The following is a 21018-nucleotide window of genomic DNA, read 5'->3' on the forward strand; positions in this document are numbered from 1 at the left end:
TGAAGAACTCATATGGAACTTGTGACGAGGTCAGAAACTAAAACTACTCGGTACTAGAGTTATAAATTTCATCGCCCTAGCAAGTCAAAAAGCACCGAACCCACCAAAACACTAGAAATCCCTCCAATTCCCCCAAAGATATCGGATCCGGCCCGCTTTTGTCAATCACGTATCTATAACTTGTACTTATCCTCGAACACGCCAAAGTACTAGAAATCTCCTCAACTCCCCCAAAGAGAGCGAATCCGGTCCAGTTATGTCAATCGCCTATCAAGAACTTGTGATTGTTCTTTTCGTCAAGTTTCATCCCGATCTGTCCACTCTAAGAGTTTTCTAAGATTTCCGTTTCCCCCCTCCACCCCATATGTTCCGAATTGAAAATGGAGCATCTGAGGCATGAAAACTTTCTAAATATAAAGTTTTCTTTAAGATCCGATCACACATTCGTAAGATAAACATACCCCCATTTTCATGATTTCCCTTCCATCCACCCCCCCAGATGATCAAATCGGGGAAATGACTGTTATCAAATCGATTTGTGCAGGTCCCTGACCCGCCTACCAATTTTCATCATCCTAGCACGTCCAGAAGCACCGAACTTGCCAAAGCACTGTAAATCTCCCCCAAAGAGAGCGGATCAGGTCCAGTTATGTCGATTGCGTATCTAGGACTTGTGCTTATTCTTCCCACCAAATGTCATCCCGATCTCTCCACTTTAAGCGTTTTCCAAGATTTCCGCTTTCCCCTTCCAATTCCCCCCAACATTAACAGATCTGGTCAGGATTTATAATAAGAGCTCTCAGACATGAGTTCCTTCTAAACAACAAATTTCATTAAGATTCGATCACCCATTCGTAAGTTAAAAATACCTCATTTTTTCTAATTTTCCAAATCACCCCTCCTTCCAACACCACCAAAGAGAGCGGATCCAGTCCAGTCATATCAATCACGTATCTGGGACTTGTGCTTATTCTTCCCACCAAGTTTCATCCCGATCTCTCCACTCAATGCGTTTTCCAAGATTTCCGGTTCCCCCCTCTGACCCCTCCCCCAATATCACCGGATCTGGTTGGAATTTAAAATGAGAGCTCTGAGAAACAAAATCCTTCTAAATAACAAATTTCATTAAGATCCGATCACCCGTCTGTAAGTTAAAAATACCGAATTTTTTTATTTTTTCCGAATATATCCCCACCAACTCCTCCAAAGAGAGCGGATCCGGTCCAATTATGTCAATAACGTATCTAAGACATGTACTTATTATTCCCACCAAGTTTCATCCTGATCTCTACACTCTAAGCGTTTTCCAAGATTAACACCACCACCCCCAACTCCCCCCAATGACACCAGATCCGGTCAGAATTTAAACTAAAATGTCTTAGTTACGACGTCCTTCTAAATATAAATTTTCATTAAGATCCGATCACTCGTTCGTAAGTTAAAAATAGCTCATTTTTTCAAATTTTTCTGAATTAACAGAATTAACCCCCCCCCCAAAAAAAAATCCCCCAAAGAGAGCGGACCCGTTCCGGTAATGTCAATCACGTATTTAGGACTTTGCTTATTTTTCCAACCAAGTTTCATCCCGATCTCTCCACTCTAAGCGTTTTCCAAGATTTCAGGTTTCCCCTCCAACTCCCCCATTGTCACCGGATCCGGTCGGGATTCAAACTAAGAACTTTGAGACACGATTTCCTTCTAAATATAAATTTCATTAAGATCCAATCACCCGTTCGTAAATTAAAAATACATCATTTTTATAATTTTTCCGAATTAACCCCCCCCCCTACTCACCCCAGATGGTCGAGTCGGGGAAAAGACTATTTTGAATTTAATCTGGTCTGGTCCCTGCCAAATTTCATCGTCCTAGCTTATCTGGAAGTACCCAAAGTAGCAAAACCGGGACCGACAGACAGACAGAGAGACCGACAGAAATTGCGATCGCGATATGTCATTTGGTAAATACCAAGTGCCATAAAAACAAAAAGAATACATAAATGTTCCATCATCAAAGTTCATTAAATACTATTTAATATATTTCTCTTATAATATTGGTTATGTCCAAATGACATATTTGGAATTTTTACAATCAATATATATTTCATTGAGATTAACGGATTAACGGTATCTAGTTGAAAATTTCATGGAAACGACTAGTTGAAATTGACAAAAGGAAGTCGGTACGCTCTATAATGCCTTGAAACCATAAAAAGATGCTGGATGCAGAATCAACAGATTCATTGCTCTGCTAAATACCAGAAAAATTTATACAAAATTCAAAATAACTTGGATTATTTTTATGAATTGTGGAAGGTGAAGATGGTGATGGCAACTTCATATCAAAATTAAAACTCGTTTTTAATACAGGCCTTTTTACTAGGAATTTTACTTTTACAGGAATTTTACTAACAAAATATTAGTCAACTGAAGTACAAAATGATCCAAAAGATATCGGTCGATAATTGAAACAAATTGACTGCTTTGGACCAATTTTGTAAGTCCGTTGTCTTTTTCATTTTTTTTAGCCAGTGTCTGTTTTAAGTGAACGAGTCAGGCCAAATAGGAAGCAAAAGCGGTTTGACGTCTTATTCTGACTCAAGCTTCTCCATCGAAAGTTCTAACCAATTACCCTATCTACTCGAGCAAACTCTCTATGGTGGTATTGAGTATTGAGCTCATTTCGAATTTTCCAACTTTTTTTTGTTATCTTTACACTTTTGTTTAATCTTCCTCGAAGACGCTAAGATTGAATTTTTTTTTACATAATTTTATCTTTTTCAATTTTTTGGTTACAAATTTTTTAAAGCAAATACTACAAGAATTTTAAACTTATTATTATTAAAATTATGAAATCCCAAATATTTTGGGCTGTAGTGACATAGAAACCAGGTAATGCCCAACTCCATACTCCACCCATCCACACCCCTTCTGCAAACGTATCTATCACCACTTAGTAATAGTGTGAAAGAGGGGGGCTTAGATTTATTGTATGTCGTATCGTATTTTACAAGTCTAACTTTATAAAAATTTGAGCTGCAGTCTGATACTTGCTCACCAAATTCATGCATCAATTCAAAATGATTTGAAGGCAGAAAATATTTGCTTTTAAGACCTTTTCACGTATTCCATATTAATAAATAAATATTATATATGTAATAACGATGAATTAAATTATTTATTAATAAAAGCTATGTTTATTAACAATAATTAACTAAATAGTTTTAATCTATTACTTTTACTACTAAGTAATCATCAACAACTAATTTAACTAATAAAAATAACAATCGATTTTAACTGTTAACTAACACTAAGTATACACTATGTTCGATTAGTATTGACATTAATACAGAAATTCGAATCGACATTCAAATTACTATTGTCAATTGATAATGAAATTATTAATGTCAAGGATAAAACAAAATTGAAGTTGATTGGCAAAATGTTGACATTCACATAATTGATGCTTACAAGCCTATTGAGATTCTTCGACACTATCCATATTCGATTAGAACAACCGATTAGAACAAATCGATTAGAACGATAGAACAGATTATTAGAAAACATTAGAAAATGCAAAACTATTAGAAAAGACTCTGTGCATGAATATTCACTGCAAAAGCGAACTTAAAATTTGTAAAGGGGGACGGGGTATATTATGATAAAAATGACACTTTTTCACACCTAAGGATTAGGTAAATATTTGTCGGGAGGAGGGGGCTCATTTCATGCTAAAAAATTACACATTTTCCCACCTATGGATATGCTAATTTTAAAGATGATTAAAAATATTATATTTTTTATTGTCGACATTTTTTTATCATCATTACATTATAAAAATATAATGCTAAAAATGAGCCTTTTTCTGGCCTAAGAATTTCGGTCATCCTAAAGTGTTTTAAATTTGAATTATAGATACAATGCTTCAACATTTCTTGAGAGTAAAAATCCAACGGCTGCTAAGAGAAAACAAATTGGCATAGGACACTATAGTATAGATAGTATAGATAGTATATAGATAGTATAGGACCTATACTATCAGATTAACCACAAAGAACTACTAATAATAAATATTTAAGTTGACCTCATTTCTTACTTTACTTAAAAGTAACCTAGATTATTGTCAATACAAACACGTCTTGAATGAGTAAGATGAGTGGCTTCATCCAATAGGTGTTTTGGATCTGTCCTAGCTTTTAGAACACGATCAATGGCATGAATCATGAAGCCCAGGATGGATAGCCCTTAGCCCCTCATTGTGATTCCAGGCTAAAGGGTCATGAAACAGAGATCAGTGCCGCCGCTTTCAGGTACCTGGTGCCGGATATCTGTTAACACATCCTTCACCTTTTTTATCTTACTGTCATGGGGTCAATTTCTCATTCTATTTTTTTCTTATATAGTTTCTTTTCTGAAAACTATTCCTTTTCTCATTTCCCATTTCCAAAAGATCGACACAATAAATAGCTCCATGCGTAGCCAATTCTACAGTCGTTTGCAAGTAGAAATTTATATTGAAAGAGTTCAGTTTTTAAAATGGGATTTACAGTGGGTGGATACTTGTTGGATAACTATTGGATGTTGAGCAAGGTGGAGTATACTTAGTTTTAGTTATTTTAATTAAGTAATAAAGTAATGTTTTTATTAGTTCAGATTAATCTGACCATAGACCAGTGCCGTAGGACCTGAAGGGGCATTCGTCTCTGAGTAAAGTGGGAATAATTTCTTGCTTAGTTAATTAGCTATTACTAATTACTAACTCATTAAATTGGCAGCATAGTTCAATTAGACTAATTAAATTTACTCTCACAAAACAAGGAAGGGTTTGTTAAGATACGCAATTTATGCATGCTAAGGAGAAAATTAAACTAACTCAAAGGAGTTAAAAAAAATACTTACCTGTGTAATGAAATCGAGCTCAGGTCGCTGTTCAGGATGCGTTGATAGCAATGAATATACCAAGTCTCTGATCCCCTCGGGAATTGAACTAAGAATGCGAGATGTGGCAATGTTTATCTGGAAGACTTTAATTCATAAAAAAAACTATGGAGTATATTATTAATTTACCAACCCTCTACGCTCCTCATGAGGAAACTAAAATTTGAGACGTGGCAATGGTTATCTAGAATGATTTATACGCAAGAATAACTTCTAGCATTTTACTTTAAGAGTTTCCCAGTTTCTCAGGGTTGGACCTGCCCAGGATTAGGAAGTTTGCACTCGCCCCCCTCCTAATCCTAATTTTTCATGAGCTTATCTACACTTCGTATTCAAATTACACATTCTGTTTTTATTTATTGGCCCGCACCAAAATTTTCTTTATTAATAGCCCCCCTCTTCACAAAAATTCCTGGGTACAAAAATACTCTGTGACCCTCAGGGAGCAAAGTGAAACTATAAGATTTGCAAGGATTATTTTATAATAAACTCAGACGTAAAAATAGCTTATAGAATTATCAAGCGGGGTAAAAACTCGTTTTAATTGCTAAGTGAAGCAACAAAAATTGACTTGTACATTAATTATCTTATAAAAAACATTAAGATTAAAAATGGCAAGGTTCAGTTAGCTGACCATATTCATCTTATCGATGTTGTTTTTATTGTTGCGAGAGGTTGTATAATTCTACTAAATTGTCTGCCAACGTAATGACACAGATTCCCAATGGTAAATATAGTCTATCTATAGTCATATGGTTATGAGCATCAATGGATGACTTCATAATATCAACTAGACTTGGCAAGGTTACATATCAATGATTCTTCAGTCATACAACCATGATTAAAAAGTATACAGTCCAACTGGCAAGTAAATTCTGCAACAGCTGGCAACAGTGGCAAAGAGTAGAACTAGCAATAGGGTACTATTTAATATCCTTCTCTTCAAATCTAGGTTTGCTGAGATTATCATTATATTTCTAGGCCTGCATCGAGGCTGAAAAATAACATTTTTCTTGGCAACAATTTTTGCCATTTTTTGAAAAAAATGTATCATGTTTGCCAACACTGGCAAAGGATAAAATTGGCAACAAGGTGTTACTTAATATCTTCTTTATCAAACCTAGATTTTCATTTGAGTTTATCATTATATTCGTATTTTTTCATGGAGGCTGAAAAATGGTATTATGTTTGAAAATAACACTAACAAGTGTTTGGCAACACTAACAAAGGGTAAAACTAGCAACAATGTATAGTTAATACCCTCCTTTTCAAACTTAAATTTTCATTGAGCTTATCGTTATATTTCCAGGCTTGCCTTGAGGCTGAAAAATCTTATCAAGTTCGCCTTTATCAGTTTTTTGATTATAAAAGTTATTTTTAACAGTTAATTAATTAATTACAAATTAACGTTCCGTTGGCACAAACTCGGAAGACTGTTAGTCTGAGATATCAGAGCTTCAAACTTTTGCATTTGCTGCATATATATATATATATATATATATATATATATATATATATATATATATATATATATATATATATATATATATATATATATATATATATATATATATATATATATATACATATACTAGCTGTTGGGGTGGCGCTTCGCGCCACCCCAACACCTAGTTGGTGGGGCGCTTCGCAAACTCCCAAGCCCCCCCGCGCGCGTAAGTCGTTACGCGCCATTGTAGCTGTGTCCCTGTGTCCCACCTGTGAATAGAGATAGATATAAATATATATTTTTAACTACGTAAAACATGCGAATATACAACAATCTTCGCTGTCCCATTGTCTGTGCATATAAATAGCATTTATATTCCCTGTGTCCCGGTCGTCATTTGTGTCCTGGTGTCCCAGTTTGTAATTTCTCTTTGAGTGTCCCGGTCGTCATTTATATTCCCTGTGTCCCAGTGTCCCGGTCGTCATCTGTGTCCCGGTCTGTAATTTCTATTCAAACAATCCCTGTGTCTCAGTCGTCAATTATATATCCCGCCTGTGCCCCCGGCGTCCCCGTTGTAGTTGTGTCCCTGTGTCCCGGTCGTCATTTATATTCCCGGTTATATCCACGCTTTCTTTTCTTACTTTCTCTATCAGCAGCAAGTTTTTTGGCATAGACTCTTTGAGCAGCTTCCTCGGCTGTTGCCATTGTAGGTTCTTCAGTCATTTTACAATTAAACATTTTTCCGTGAACGCATGTCTTAAATACCATTAATGACGTCACCGTCATAACAAAAATGACGACAACTAACTTCATGACGTCAGTCGACACAGAAACATGACGTCACCTGACAGACAGACACACAGACAGACAACTTATTTTTATATATATAGATATACATATATATACATATATATATATATATATATATATATATATATATATATATATATATATATATATATATATATATATAGCTGTGTATATATATATATATATATATATATATATATATATATATATATATATATATATATATATATATATATATATATATATATATATATACTAGCTGTTGGGGTGGCGCTTCGCGCCACCCCAACACCTAGTTGGTGTCTCTGTGTCACCCAAGCCCCCCCGCGCGCGCAAGTCGTTACGCGCCATTGTAGTTGTGTCCCTGTGTCCCACCTGTGAATATATATATATATATATATATATATATATATATATATATATATATATGTATATATATATATATATATATATATATATATATATATATATATATATATTTAACTACGTAAAACTTGCGAATGTACAACATTCTTGGCTGTCCCATTGTCTGTGCATATAAATAGATTGTCAGGTTTACCGACTCTTGAACATACAACATATAATTGTCCATGGGAAAAACAATCTGTATTCAGATCTATACCTCATTATTCTAATGATTGCCCTTGAGCTTTGTTGATGATGATTGCTAATCGAACAATCCCTGTGTCCCTGTCGTCATTTATTTATCCCCCTGTGCCCCCCGGCGTCCCCGTTGTTGCTGTTTCCCTGTGTCCCGGTCGTCATTTGTGTCCCAGTCTGTAATTTGTCTTTGAGTGTCGCGGTCGTCATTTATATTCCCTGTGTCCCGGTCGTCATTTGTGTTCCGGTGTCCCGGTCTTTAATTTCTCTTTGAGTGTCCTGTTCGTCATTTATATTCCCTGTGTCCCGGTCGTCATTTGTGTCCCGGTGCTTTGTTGATGGTGATTGCTAATCGAACATTCCTTGTGTCCCGGTCGCTTTCTCTTTGAGTGTCCCGGTCGTCATTTATATTCCCTATGTCCCGGTCGGCATTTGTGTCCCGATGTCCCGGTGTGTAATTTCGTCAATCAACAAACATGACGTCAGTCAACACACAAACATGACGTCACTCGACACACACACACAGACAACTATATATATATATATATATATATATATATATATATATATATATATATATATATATATTTATATATCTATATATATATATATATAAAAATAAGTTGTCTGTGGGTCTGTCGAGTGACGTCATGTCATCATGTCTTCATGAAGTTAGTTGTCGTCAAGTTTGTTATGACGATGACGTCATTAAAGTCACCTCTGAGTGCGTGCGAACGGGTACTCGCAATCCCTTTTGGAAAGTTGATCCAAAAGTGAAGATAACTAAACAAAAAGCTAAGTTCTGGCTCCGTATGTGGATAGCCTGTAATCGTCCTTCTTCTGGTTCAGTACATCAAATAAAACAGAAAACCAAACGAGAGTACAAATATTTCCTGCGTAGAGCGAGACTGAATGCCTGGGATGGTCCTTGTGATAAGAAATCCTGGGATCGTGTTATAAACAGTGTTAAGTGTTCACCTCCAATTAATTCGTCTCTTCGGCTATGTGACTTCGTTTCTCATTATAAAAATATTTTGCTTTCATTTAATATTAATCACCAAAATCATTTCACAAAGCTTGTCAACTCAATCCTCCCAATTCGTATCAACCAATCTCAAGTGTTGTCGGTGGAATCTGGTGTTATACTCCGAGCTCTTATGCAAGTGAATAAGTCTGAGTCTCTCGATAGTGATGGTCTTTGCTTCAAGTTTTTTGCTTATGATTGTCCTGAACTGCTGAAGCATTTGCAGTTATTGTTTCAGATGTGTTTGGCACAGTCCGTTGTGCCAGATAGTTTTTTGTCCGGTTGTATATCTCCCATAGTCAAGAGGGGTAAGGACCCCAGTGCTTGCTCTAATTATCGTCCTATCACTGTGTCTTGTTTTGTTAGTAAGCTATTTGAATATGTACTACTACCGGCCATTAACTCCAAGTGCAATTTTACACCCTTCCAGCGCGGTTTTAGAAAAGAGATGGGCTGTGTTCAAGCTCACCATATTGTGGGTCGGCTAATGAAACAAGCTGTTGCTCAAAAAAATCCCCTGTATTGTTTGACTGTTGACATATCTAGTGTTTTTGATAATGTAATTCATTTCAAATGCTTTGTTTTCTCTAGCAGCCTCGGGTGTTAACCTTTCTATTGTTTCCGTGCTTAAGTATTGGTATGCTAATTCTTCAGTTAGGGTGAAGTGGAATGGTACTGTAGGGGAGTATATTCCTGTTAAATAAGGCATTAGGCAAGGTGCCGTGTTATCCCCGAGCATTTTTAAATGTGTTTTAGCTTCGTGTCTCCAACGTCTTCAACCGTCAATTTTTTACAATGATAATTTAGGCATTAGTCACGTTGCATATGCTGATGATGTTCTGCTTCTTAGCCGGACAAAAAATAGTCTAATTACCAACTTTTACCGGCTTTCAGCCGCACTATCCACAGTATGCCTTTTAGTTAATTTTAGTTCAAAATTTTAGTTAAAATTTTAGTTCAGTAGGCCTTTCAATTAATGCTGCCAAATGTAAGTTTCTGTGTTTTGGGAGTCCTCCACCAGCATCACCTCTTTGCTTGGGTTCTTCAACTATACCATGTTCAGCAAGTATTAAATGGTTGGGTCTCTCTTTTTCCACGTCACTTTCGTCTACTTGCTCCTCTATTACGTCTAGCGTGCTGAAAAGTATGCGGGTTGGATACGCAAAAATTTCACCAAATCGTGGTCGGTATAACCGAAATGGACTATGCCGTCTTTATTCTAGTTTTTGTGCCCCTGCTGTTTTTTATCTTTCTGGTTTTGCTTTCCTCCTTCGCAAGAAGGATACAAAGAAAATACGCTCAGGATATTTTAAGTATTGCAAGTATTTGCTGCGTCTGCCTCGATGGTATCGAAATCATACAGTCGTCTCTAAATTTGACATCGTTGATGCGCCCTCGCGATTGAAACATTTATCTAAAGATATATGTCTTAAAACTCGGCAAATGATTGGTGTTTTTGACCCTCTTTGGCCATTTTTTTGAATGGAGGTAATTTACTTATGTTGTATGTTGTTATGCTGCTATGTTATTTATGTTGTTATGTTTTTTGTCTTGTTTTTTCTCTTTTTGTGTGTTTACTCCACAGTTTAATGTACTTTGTGGGTTATAAATAAATTATTATTATTATTATTAAAGGTATTTAAGAAAATCGTTCAAATACAAATTTTTAATTGTAAGAAGATCGTGGACGGAAAAATGTTTAATTGTAAAATGACTGAAGAACCTACAATGGCAACAGCCGAGGAAGCTGCTCAAAGAGTCTATGCAAAAACTAAAAAGATAATACCAAAAAAACTAAAAAAGCTAAAAAACTAAAAAAAAAACTAAAAAAAGGCAAAAAACTAAAAACTAAAAAAGCAAAAAAACTGAAAAAAACTAAAAATAGGATAAAATCTACAAAAAAAAACTATATAAAAAAAACTAATAAAAAAAAACTAAAAACTGAAAAAGAAAAAAAAAACTAAAAAAAGGAAAAAACTGAAAAATAAAGGAGAAAAAGAAAACTAAAAACCGGGACACAGGGAATATAAATGACGACCGGGACACTCAAAGAGAAATTACAGACTGGGACACTGGGACACAAATAACGACCGGGAGATATAAATGACGACCGGTACACTCAAAGATAAATTACAGACCGGGACACAAATGACGACTGGGATACTGGGAATATAAATGACGACCGGGACACAGGGACACAACTACAAGGGGGATATCGAGGGTAGAGGGGGATATATAAATGACGACGGGGACACAGGGAACGTTCGATTAGCAATAACCATCAACAAAGCTCAAGGGCAATCATTAGAATAATCAGGTATAGATCTGAATACAGATTGTTTTTCCCATGGACAATTTTATGGTGCATGTTCAAGAGTCGGTAAACCTGACAATCTATTTATATGCACAGACAATGGGACATCGAAGAATGTTGTATGTTGCAAGTTTTACGTAGTTAAAAACACACACACACACACACACACACACATATATATATATATATATATATATATATATATATATATATATATATATATATATATATATAAATATATATATATATATATATATATATATATATATATATATACATATATATATATATCTTTCTATATTCACAGGTGGGACACAGGGACACAACTACAATGGGGCGTAACGACTTACGCGCACGGAGGGACTTGGGGGGGGGGCGCAAAGCGCCTCCACCAACTAGGTATTGGGGTGGCGCGAAGTGCCACCCCAACAGCTAGTATATATATATATATATATATATATATATATATATATATATATATATATATATATATATATATATATATATATATATGTATATCATATACATATATATATATATATATATATATATATATATATATATATATATATATATATATATATATATATATATATATATATATAAATTTTGCAATTAATTAATTTTGCAATTCTGGCACAAGTCAAATTGATATATTTAACTCGTATAGCTAATAATATAATATTGATATTAACTAATATTAAATTACATTAAAAATTAATTAATATTATTATTCATTATTACTAATATTAATAAGTATTAATATTAATTAATATTAATTTAATTCAAATGTTTAAATTCATAATGATTCTATATTAGAAAAAAAAGCTGCCGGCTTTAATACCGTTATCAGTAAAGAAGAGGGCGGGGTAATATCACGGGGGGGGGGGGGGGGGTATAGGCAGCTTTAATACCAGAATCCCACTAGAGGCTTTTTATGCGTTATTGTACTAGCTGCACCTTTTAGTTTTAGCGTTACTATTTTTGTGTGAGCATTTATACTACATATTCGCCATATTAGATGACTTTATTGTTAAATATGTGATTCTTAAGAAAAAAAGAAATATATCAATTAAAGACAAGCAAATACGCAGATACAATTTATAATATTTTACGTAAATTAATAAAATTATTAAATAAAAGTTCTCATTTATTCATAAATTAATCCGAATTTCTTATATTTAATTACAGTTCATTCTCCTTAAGCAAAAATGCAGAGGAGGTAAACGTTTCATAAGGTTAAGTCTGCCTATCAATTTTTTTCCTTAAATGAAACATTTTTAAAGCATCGGCCAACGAACTTTATAGCCATATCTGTATTTTAATACCCTTGTTACGATAAGCGCATTTGCACTATATCTTCAAAAATCTCAGCACGTATGGCTAAAATATCTTTTAGTTACTTATGGGTTTGAACTCCCAACTTAGCAAGGTCTGTGCGAAGTTGTCTGAGTTTTCGATATGTCAAAAAGCTTCCTTTCCAAATAAAAGATTTTCTAAGGTGTTAGCCCGCAAAACTTACTACCATACTGTCTCTTACTAGTTCCAATTTTGTAATCATTTGTAATAATTAATAGTACCAATTTGTGTAGCTACAATAACTCCTCCTTCACCAGCTACTGTATGAGATATCTCCTTTGGTCGAGGGTTTGGCATAGAAGGGTCTGAACGAGGTTTTTCTGTTTTCACATGAGTGACCTATATTTCAGAGGATGGTCTCTGTTATGAAGATCAAATTTATCATGTGGAAAAATTATCGATTTCGTTTTCCCCGTTTTAATGAAGAAATTTCTAGTTGCTATTCAGAATCACAGGTGGCTTTCATCGTCACGGCATTAATACATATGCACCCAAAAACATGGTTAAATTTAAGACGGCGTGGAAAGAAAAAAACTGAGAATAAATACCTAGCTATATAAGCAAATATCGCATCACTTCTATCACTCACCCACTCAGTAAAATAAGTTCACGTTATTGTTAGACCTGCAAATATAAAATCTGACCATCAAGTCATAGAGTACCGAATATAAAACTAAAAACACTAAAAATCCATTAATTCCCAGCGACAACTACTCCTTCCAAGAAAAGCCACACCTTGTTAAGGTGTTTTGTGCCACTTCTTGTAGCATAGCTTTTGATGATGTTTCACCCAAGATTCTCTTTTTGAAAAATGGTACTCGCAACTACCAAAAACTGTATGACTGCATATGACGTCTTTTTCATTAAAAACAGTCAGGTTTTTCTTGATATATATACAATTCACAATTCAACTTCGTTTTAATTGTCCTTGCTACTTTCAAAATTCCCTATAATCTTTTCCCGAAGATATTTCAAAGGCAAAATCACGACTTCCAAGATAAATCTTTCTTTTTCTTAATTAGTACGTAAGTATTAAAATAGGCATGTCGTTTAGGACTTTTTCAGAAAAAAATATCTAGAATTTCATGTAATTGAACCTAAACTTTTTTAATTTGGCCTGGAAGTGGAAGAAGAAGGTAGGTTCCGGTTAAAGACACTTGGAAAAATCTCCCTCAACCTTCTGTATCTAGTTAGGATTGCGCTAAAGTTCGTTGTCTATGTTTGGAGACGTAAAGTATTTTATTTTATATAATAGGTAAGCATCCATAATTTTCAGCTATTTACCAATATGAAAACAATCAGATGACATTGAACGACGGGTACCGTACTTGATGGGAGCATTTCTTAATTGTACTATTGTAGACAGTGGGTTCCCCATGCTCACAAGAATATAGACAGTGGGTTCCCCATGCTCACAAGAATATAAGTTCCCAGCATGGAGGGTTAACATACCCCACCCCCCTCAATGCCCACGGGAGGTTTTAACTTATGCCTGGGGGTATATGGGCTTTTATGGAGAAGCTAAACGACGGAGGGAAATCAAATGACTAGAAATCAAAAGTAGTGGTTTCTTTTTTGAGAGTCAAAAGTAATCTGATGGCAACTAGATCCCTCCCCACCAAGCGTATTTTCTTTTCAATGCTAGTCGTCGGATAATTTAAATTTTGAAATTCAAAAGGCGAGACTTTGCCTTAGCAATGTAACTAGCCCCCTTTTTCTACTTTAAACATAAATACAACTCTTACCATTCCAACTCGCTTATAAAACATTTCAAAATCATCATCATAGGAAACAGGTGGTTTTCCTTCATTAAAAAGTGATACAATTAAGCATCCGAGCGAATATAAATCTACTGAAGGGGATATAGATACATTAGTCTCTTGAACGCTACCAATGCCTTTGTTCCGTCCAAATTCCGGTGCCAGATAATCTAGATTTGGCTGCGCTGCCACTGCCAGATCTCTATCTGGCTCTTTGGCATTCCAAAGTGGCTGAAAATTAAAAAAGTAAATGAACTTCACGGTTTTTTTCTGTAAATTAACAATCATGATCTTTAGGAAGAAGAAATTATACTTTCATCACAGTCCAAAAGTAAACAAAACTGGTAAGAAAGAGAGCTTAAGCTCCCTTTTCAGGCCTCACACCCAACACGGAGTTTGACACGCGTTGTGCAGATAATCGTTTCATCAGTGTTCTCGTTTTTCAGAATCCGTGTTCAACCAGGCTATTCTAGCGCGTTCAATTTTTGAAGGAACCACGTCCAATACGCTTGGACGTGGGTTTTCATAGATGAAAACCTTTTGAAGTTTTGCTGGGTTAAACATCGTAAAAATTATTTTGTCGAAGTCACTTTAAATAGGCTGAAAACGGGACTTTGGATACTTCTCTGAGAAGAAAAAAAAAAACCAATACCATACCCTAGTACTTCCAGTAAAATAATAATTATAAGACCTAAATAAAAGTCTTACTACTGTTTTTTTTTGTCTCATTTTGTCTCACAAAAGACAAGCAACTTCTTTTGAAGTTGTCACAATTCGTAGGCCCTATATTTCAGTAATAATAGCAATGCCCAGCATACAAGCCTAGTTCCTACAACCATTGGGCATGAAAAATTTTAAATCCAAACGAGAATTTTAATCCAAATTATAATCTAAACTTTACATTAAAACCTAAACTAAATCTTACTTTAAGTTAAACATAAACTCAAATAAATTCAAATAAATTTGTTTTTATACTACTACTAGCACTAACAACTTGCTGCAGAACCAAACCACCAGAGGACAACACAGCTACGCACGCTTCTTTCAATCCCGCCTATCTCTTTACACCTCCCAATTTCTCTCAAATTTTTCATTACGACCTCCTTTCCGCCAATTCAGGGTCAATCTACTTTTTGTTGGCACTAGATAATTGGCCCGAAAAGGATGATGTTTGGTAATTTGTCATCTTTCCTTCACATAAAGTGACCTAGCCCTCTCAATCATTCTCTTCTTAGAACCCTAGAAAGCGGAACAGAACCACATTTTTCTTACGGTTTACTGTTTGAAATACGGTCAGTCAGATGGGTACTCAAAACAACTCGTAGATAATTTTTGTTGAAAACATTTACTACATCCTCCTCCGTCTTTCGGAACCCAAGTTTCAAAACCATTCTTGACGACTGTCATCAGTGTAGCTTCCAATGTTCAAATCTTGGTTCGGAGATTTTTTTTTTTTTCCTATCCTTCCAAACTTTTTTTCAACTGCGAAAAGATACCCTAAGCCTTGGCTGTTCAACTTTTAACATATCCGCTTTCAAGCCTGTTCTTACGCCTTCAGCTTTCAGAGCCTCCAAAAATCATCGATTAGGCTAACGTTTTCAACTAAACACTCAAATTATCAGAATAATATAGATGTCTAAAAGAGTTTTGCTTTCCCATTTGATCCCGTGTTCACTCATAGCCTTCGCAGTGTCTCTTATGACAAAGTCCATCAAAATAATCCATATAAATAGGGAAAAAATCAACCCCAACTTAACTCCTGATCCAATACAAAACCAGCTACTAGCCACATTTCCTCACTGTTATTCTCGTACATAGCACTAATCACTTTAATTTATTTGGCTGGTATATCAAACAAAGATAGGGCTAAAGCTCTTCTATCGGCTGAATCAAACGCTTGTTCATTACCTATAAAAACTGGAGTGTTTGATGCCACTTTTCAATTATTAATCTAAGAATATAAATTTGGTGAGCACATGCTCTGCCTTCCGAAGATCACACCATTTTTCTCTTACATTTTATCTAAAGCCTCTCTATGTCTAAAAAAATATCATCATACAAGGCAATTTGCGTCCTAAAGAAACCGGGTCAGTGCCTTTATAATTACCATCTACTTTTATTACCTTTCTTATAATGGGGTTTTATCAAAGTTCTCGTAAAACCGCAAGGTAATTCCCCCTTTTCACAGATCACGTTCTTTATCTCTAACTTCAAAACCAATATATAAAATAAACTCATGTAGCACACTATTAGCACACTATCAGCACCTGGGTCCTAATTATTTTTTACTTCTTTTTTCACTGTCTCTAATTCTTCCTAGCAAAACAAGTCTTACCTCACTTCCGAAGCGCCCCAAACTTTTCATTCTTTTCTATATCATTTCGCATAACTTTATCAGGGTTTATCCCATTCTTACAATGTTTTGCCCATCTCTCTTCAACTTTTACCTCATCACTAATTGAAACCCTGTTCCTATCTTTAAAGGGGACAAGTCCAAATTGACTTATCTCTCTCAAGTTTTTAACATGACAGTACAATATTTTACTATTATCCCGTCTGGCTACATCTTCGAGACCTTCGACAATTTTATTCATGTGCTCCACTTAACATCACCTCGATTTACATTTTAATAATACTTCTAGTAGAAGCCCACCCTCTTCTCTACCAAACTTAAAGCATTCATATTAACATTTCTAACTGCGTTTGCAATTTTTCTCTCCAAGGCACCATTTCAAGTTAACACTGGTGGATCCAGGAGGCCGAGGGCAATTCCCCCAGGATTGTTCTAGCACCCTCAGTCCAAATTAGTATCTTTGCTTCGAATTTGTATCCATCTCTCTAACTTCTCCACATCTCTCTTTAATTCCAACTAAGAATTGGGAAGAATTTTCAAGAGAAAGCAAATAATTATGTCTTAAATAGAAAGTATTTTTTATTTGTTATACTCTTTTGTTTTGCTATTATACACCTGGATACCGACACACAACACAAAACTCAGTTTTCATTCAGCAACCTCACTGCGAGCATCTATCTATTAAACAGTCAACTTCCATAATCGGATCATATTGCAAGGAAAAAAAATTATTGTGAACCAAAGCTTGAATCAAAATGGATATTTAGTGCTCATATGGAATTATTATGCGACTAACTGATCATTTTTATGTCCTCGTTTGAGTGATGCCAAAGTTTGCGCGAGGGTGTTTGTTATCAGTGTGAAATGGAGCTAGTTTATTTTATGGAATTCTGAAGCCTACATTTTTTTTGCTGTTGTGGCGATTATTTATGCATTAGGGGCCTGAGATAATTATTTAGCTATTGTTCATGTTGCAGTTGCTGCCTGGTGTTAGCCGTGCCAGTAACTAACGGCCAAAGCGTACAGCACGTTAATATCACCGTGGGTAAATAATTGATCGTATTAGAAGTAGACAAACATCTTTAATGTCAATTTAGTATGGGGCGTCATCGCAAACGTAATCGTCTTGGCAAATATGAACCCTTTGAATTCTGCAGTTAGAAGCATCGAAAGCTCGGTTGCTCAAGTTACCATGGATGGTAACCATGGTAACAAAATTGTCACATTGTCACAATGGTCACATTGTCACATTGGATACATTGTCACAAAATTTTAACCAAGTGTAAGTAGCCATTCAAAAAAATAGAAATAAACCTGACACGAATGATGATCAACTAACTGATGATCATGACTGATGACTGAATGATCAACTAACAGCGCTAGACGTCCGTGTTTCCAAATTAGAGGTGTCCCAGCTGAAACAGTGTTCTAAAGTTACTACTCTAGATGCAAAAATTACATTTCTAACGAATGAGAATACATCTCCGAAATGCCTAATATCAGTTCTTGTGGATGAAGCTAGAGCCCAGTCACAGGCAGTTCTAGACTTTGTCGGATAGGGCTTCTAGATTAGAAATTGATCAGAGGGGTAAAGATTTAATTGTTTGGAACGCAGCCTGTGAGAAATAAAACGCTGCCACTATTTTGCTTACAGATATTATTACAGTTGGCCTTGAAAAGTCTACAGTTCCACCATTTAAAGTGATTCAGCGTAAAAAGAATGCCAAATTTTTTAAAGGTGAAGTTGATAACAAGAAAAAAAAATAGGCCTATTACACAGTGCAAATAAACTATAAAAACAAGATTATTGGCCCATTCAAAGAATTTGTTTTTAGTGATGATGCAACCCCCCAAATTACGTCGAGCCAGAAAAGCTCTATTCAGTAAGCGATCCCAGTTAAGTAATGCAGGTTTTGATGCACGGGTATCGAAATCATTCCCAGTTTCTTTGCAAATCAGACAGCCTGACAGATAGATAGCTAAATATTTTTAGAATGATCCGATTAATGAACTTCGGGTCGATTCGAGTGAGAGAATTGAGTGTTTTATCATATGTATTTAATGAATTGACAGGGAATTGCATTGTCGTTGAAAAGCTATAAAAAAGCTTGTAGTAATAATAATTGGTTGATTGTTTGGCTACCCTGGTGCGTGGTTATACTGTATGTTTTCTGACGATTATAATGATTGCTTTTTCTGTTTGCCTTTATCTAAAAGTTGCATTTCTGCTTTTTCTTCTTTATTGTTCTTTTTCATTTTTAATATGAAAGTATCCATTAGGTCTTTTGTTATATCACATTACGAGAGTTGAGAACATGTGCTTAATTGTGACTGAACGAAATAAGTAAAAAAGAAATAAGATAATAAAATAGAAAACGAAAAAGGAAAAGAGAAAACGATAAAATAAAAACGAGAAATAAATAAAATATGAAAGCGAAATGAGACAAGGAGAGACGAAAACCCACCGACTGCCCAGCTGGGGATGAATTCAGGCAACAGAAATCAAATCCAAACAGTTTCCATGTCCCTTTGGCGTCAATAACGATGCTATTTGGGCTAATATTCCCATGAACTATTTTCGCCTCCCTGTGTAGAAACATTAGAGAATTGCAAAGTTGATATAACCCGTATTTGATTTCAACAGGAGAAAAATCGATTTTATCCACCGATGATTGGTCATCTATTACGTCGGCCAAACATGTCATCACAGGCTCAGTAGCAAAGGCCAAACTTTCCCTAAAATAATTAAAACCAATAATCTGGTAAGCCTCGAGGGTTGTCGGGAAAGGTTCAGTGGCATAGGCAAAACTTTCCCTAAAATAATTAAAATCAATAATCGGGTAAGTCTGGACGGTTGTCGGGAAAGGTTCAGTGACATAGACCAAAGTTTCCCTAAAATAATTAAAATCAACAATCTGATAAGTCTCGAGGGTTTTCGAGAAAGGTTCAGCGGCATAAGGTTCGGTGGAATAGGTCCAAATATCACTAAAATAATAAAAGAAAATGATATAACAAATCCCTAGGATTGGTGGAACACTGGCCATTTGAAATGTTGACCACACATTTCATCATAGCTTCCGTGCCAAAAACCAAACATTCTCTAGAACAGCTTAGATCAATTATTTAGTAAATCGAAGATTTTATTTTAGGTGAGAACGGGCTACTAATCTGACCAACCTTACCATCCCCACACCATTTTAAATGATTATACGACCATTCGCTTATTAAAAGTCTAGATAAACAATCACAACAACCAATTCAGCCACTGCAAATTCACAGGAAAACGATTTAAAAAGGCTTAAAAATATTATTTAATATAATACGTCAACAAACTAAAAAAAAATAATCCTGGAAAAAGGGAAAGGATATGTATATGGAGAATATTATCAGATTTGAATGAAAAGCAACTAACTTAAAGCAACTAAATAATCAGTGGGTAAATAAAAGAAGATAGAAAAGGAGCGAAAGCCTCCTTCAGAAGCTGGCTGCGGTGATCACAACTAAGATCACAAAATCACAACTAATTCCGACGGCTCTCTAAATTCTAACTCTCGAAACTACTCCATTACAGCTAAAACAAATTGGAAAATCAAGGAAAATATACAATATTTAAAATGGTAATCGCGAATTTAAAAAAAATCGTAGGTTTTAATTTCTCGAAAAAGAAGGGGAGGATAGAGATAATGCAAGAGGGCAACTGCGTATAGAACAAATATTTCGACAGTAGATACCACGTACCCTTATTATTGAACGAAGGTCTCTCTAACATTTTCTTGAATGTTTGAAATTAGCATCGACTTCGGAACTCGAGCTGGCAACAATAAGGCAACCGTAAATAAATAACAGTATCAAAAACCAAAACTCGATACCACTCCTGTAGCAGATTGGTTGATTTTGGCTATTGCCACCAAGGGAAAGTATTGACACTGACTTGACAGCGAACGACAGCAGAAGAAGAAAAAACGAAAGAGGAGATTTTTTTGCCAGTGAAACAAAGCAATACGAAAAGCAACCATTTTAGTAAATATCTCCACTAAGCTTCAACAGTGGGACACATTTACTGAAGTTCACTTTTTTTGCACCTACAGCTTGAAACAAGAGCTAAGAGCTCATTTGGCACTTGTGACGAGGCAAGAAGGGCTAAGAGCCAAGAGCTCATATGGTATGAGCTCTAACAGAATTCTAAGAATCAACAGATTGATTTAAAAGGAAAATCGGAGGCTTAATGCCGGTCGGGATTTAAAATAAGAGCTCTGAGAAACGAATCCTTCTAAATATCAAAACTCATTAAGATCCGACCACCCACTCGTAAGTTAAAAATACCTCATTTTTTCTAATTTTTCCTCTCCCTTCAGCCCCCAGATGGTTGAATTGGGTAAAACGGCTTTATCAAGTCAATTTGTACAGGCCCTGACA

General features: G+C 35.3%; 1 protein-coding gene across 5 annotated transcripts in view; it reads right to left on the reverse strand.

Annotated features, from left to right (window-relative positions):
• The window catches only part of LOC136038829 (SCY1-like protein 2), an 80853-nt gene that overhangs the window by 37125 nt on the left and 22710 nt on the right, over positions 1-21018 (reverse strand). For all 5 annotated transcript variants that reach the window (XM_065722241.1, XM_065722240.1, XM_065722238.1 and 2 more), the window contains 3 exons: positions 19068-19338; positions 14235-14480; positions 4897-5013 (listed from right to left, as the gene is read on the reverse strand). In XM_065722241.1, the coding sequence (XP_065578313.1) occupies positions 4897-5013; positions 14235-14480; positions 19068-19338 (634 nt within the window). The remainder of the gene's footprint in view (positions 1-4896; positions 5014-14234; positions 14481-19067; positions 19339-21018) is intronic.

Source organism: Artemia franciscana, chromosome 18 (assembly GCF_032884065.1).
Source record: "Artemia franciscana chromosome 18, ASM3288406v1, whole genome shotgun sequence".
NCBI lineage: Eukaryota > Metazoa > Arthropoda > Branchiopoda > Anostraca > Artemiidae > Artemia > Artemia franciscana.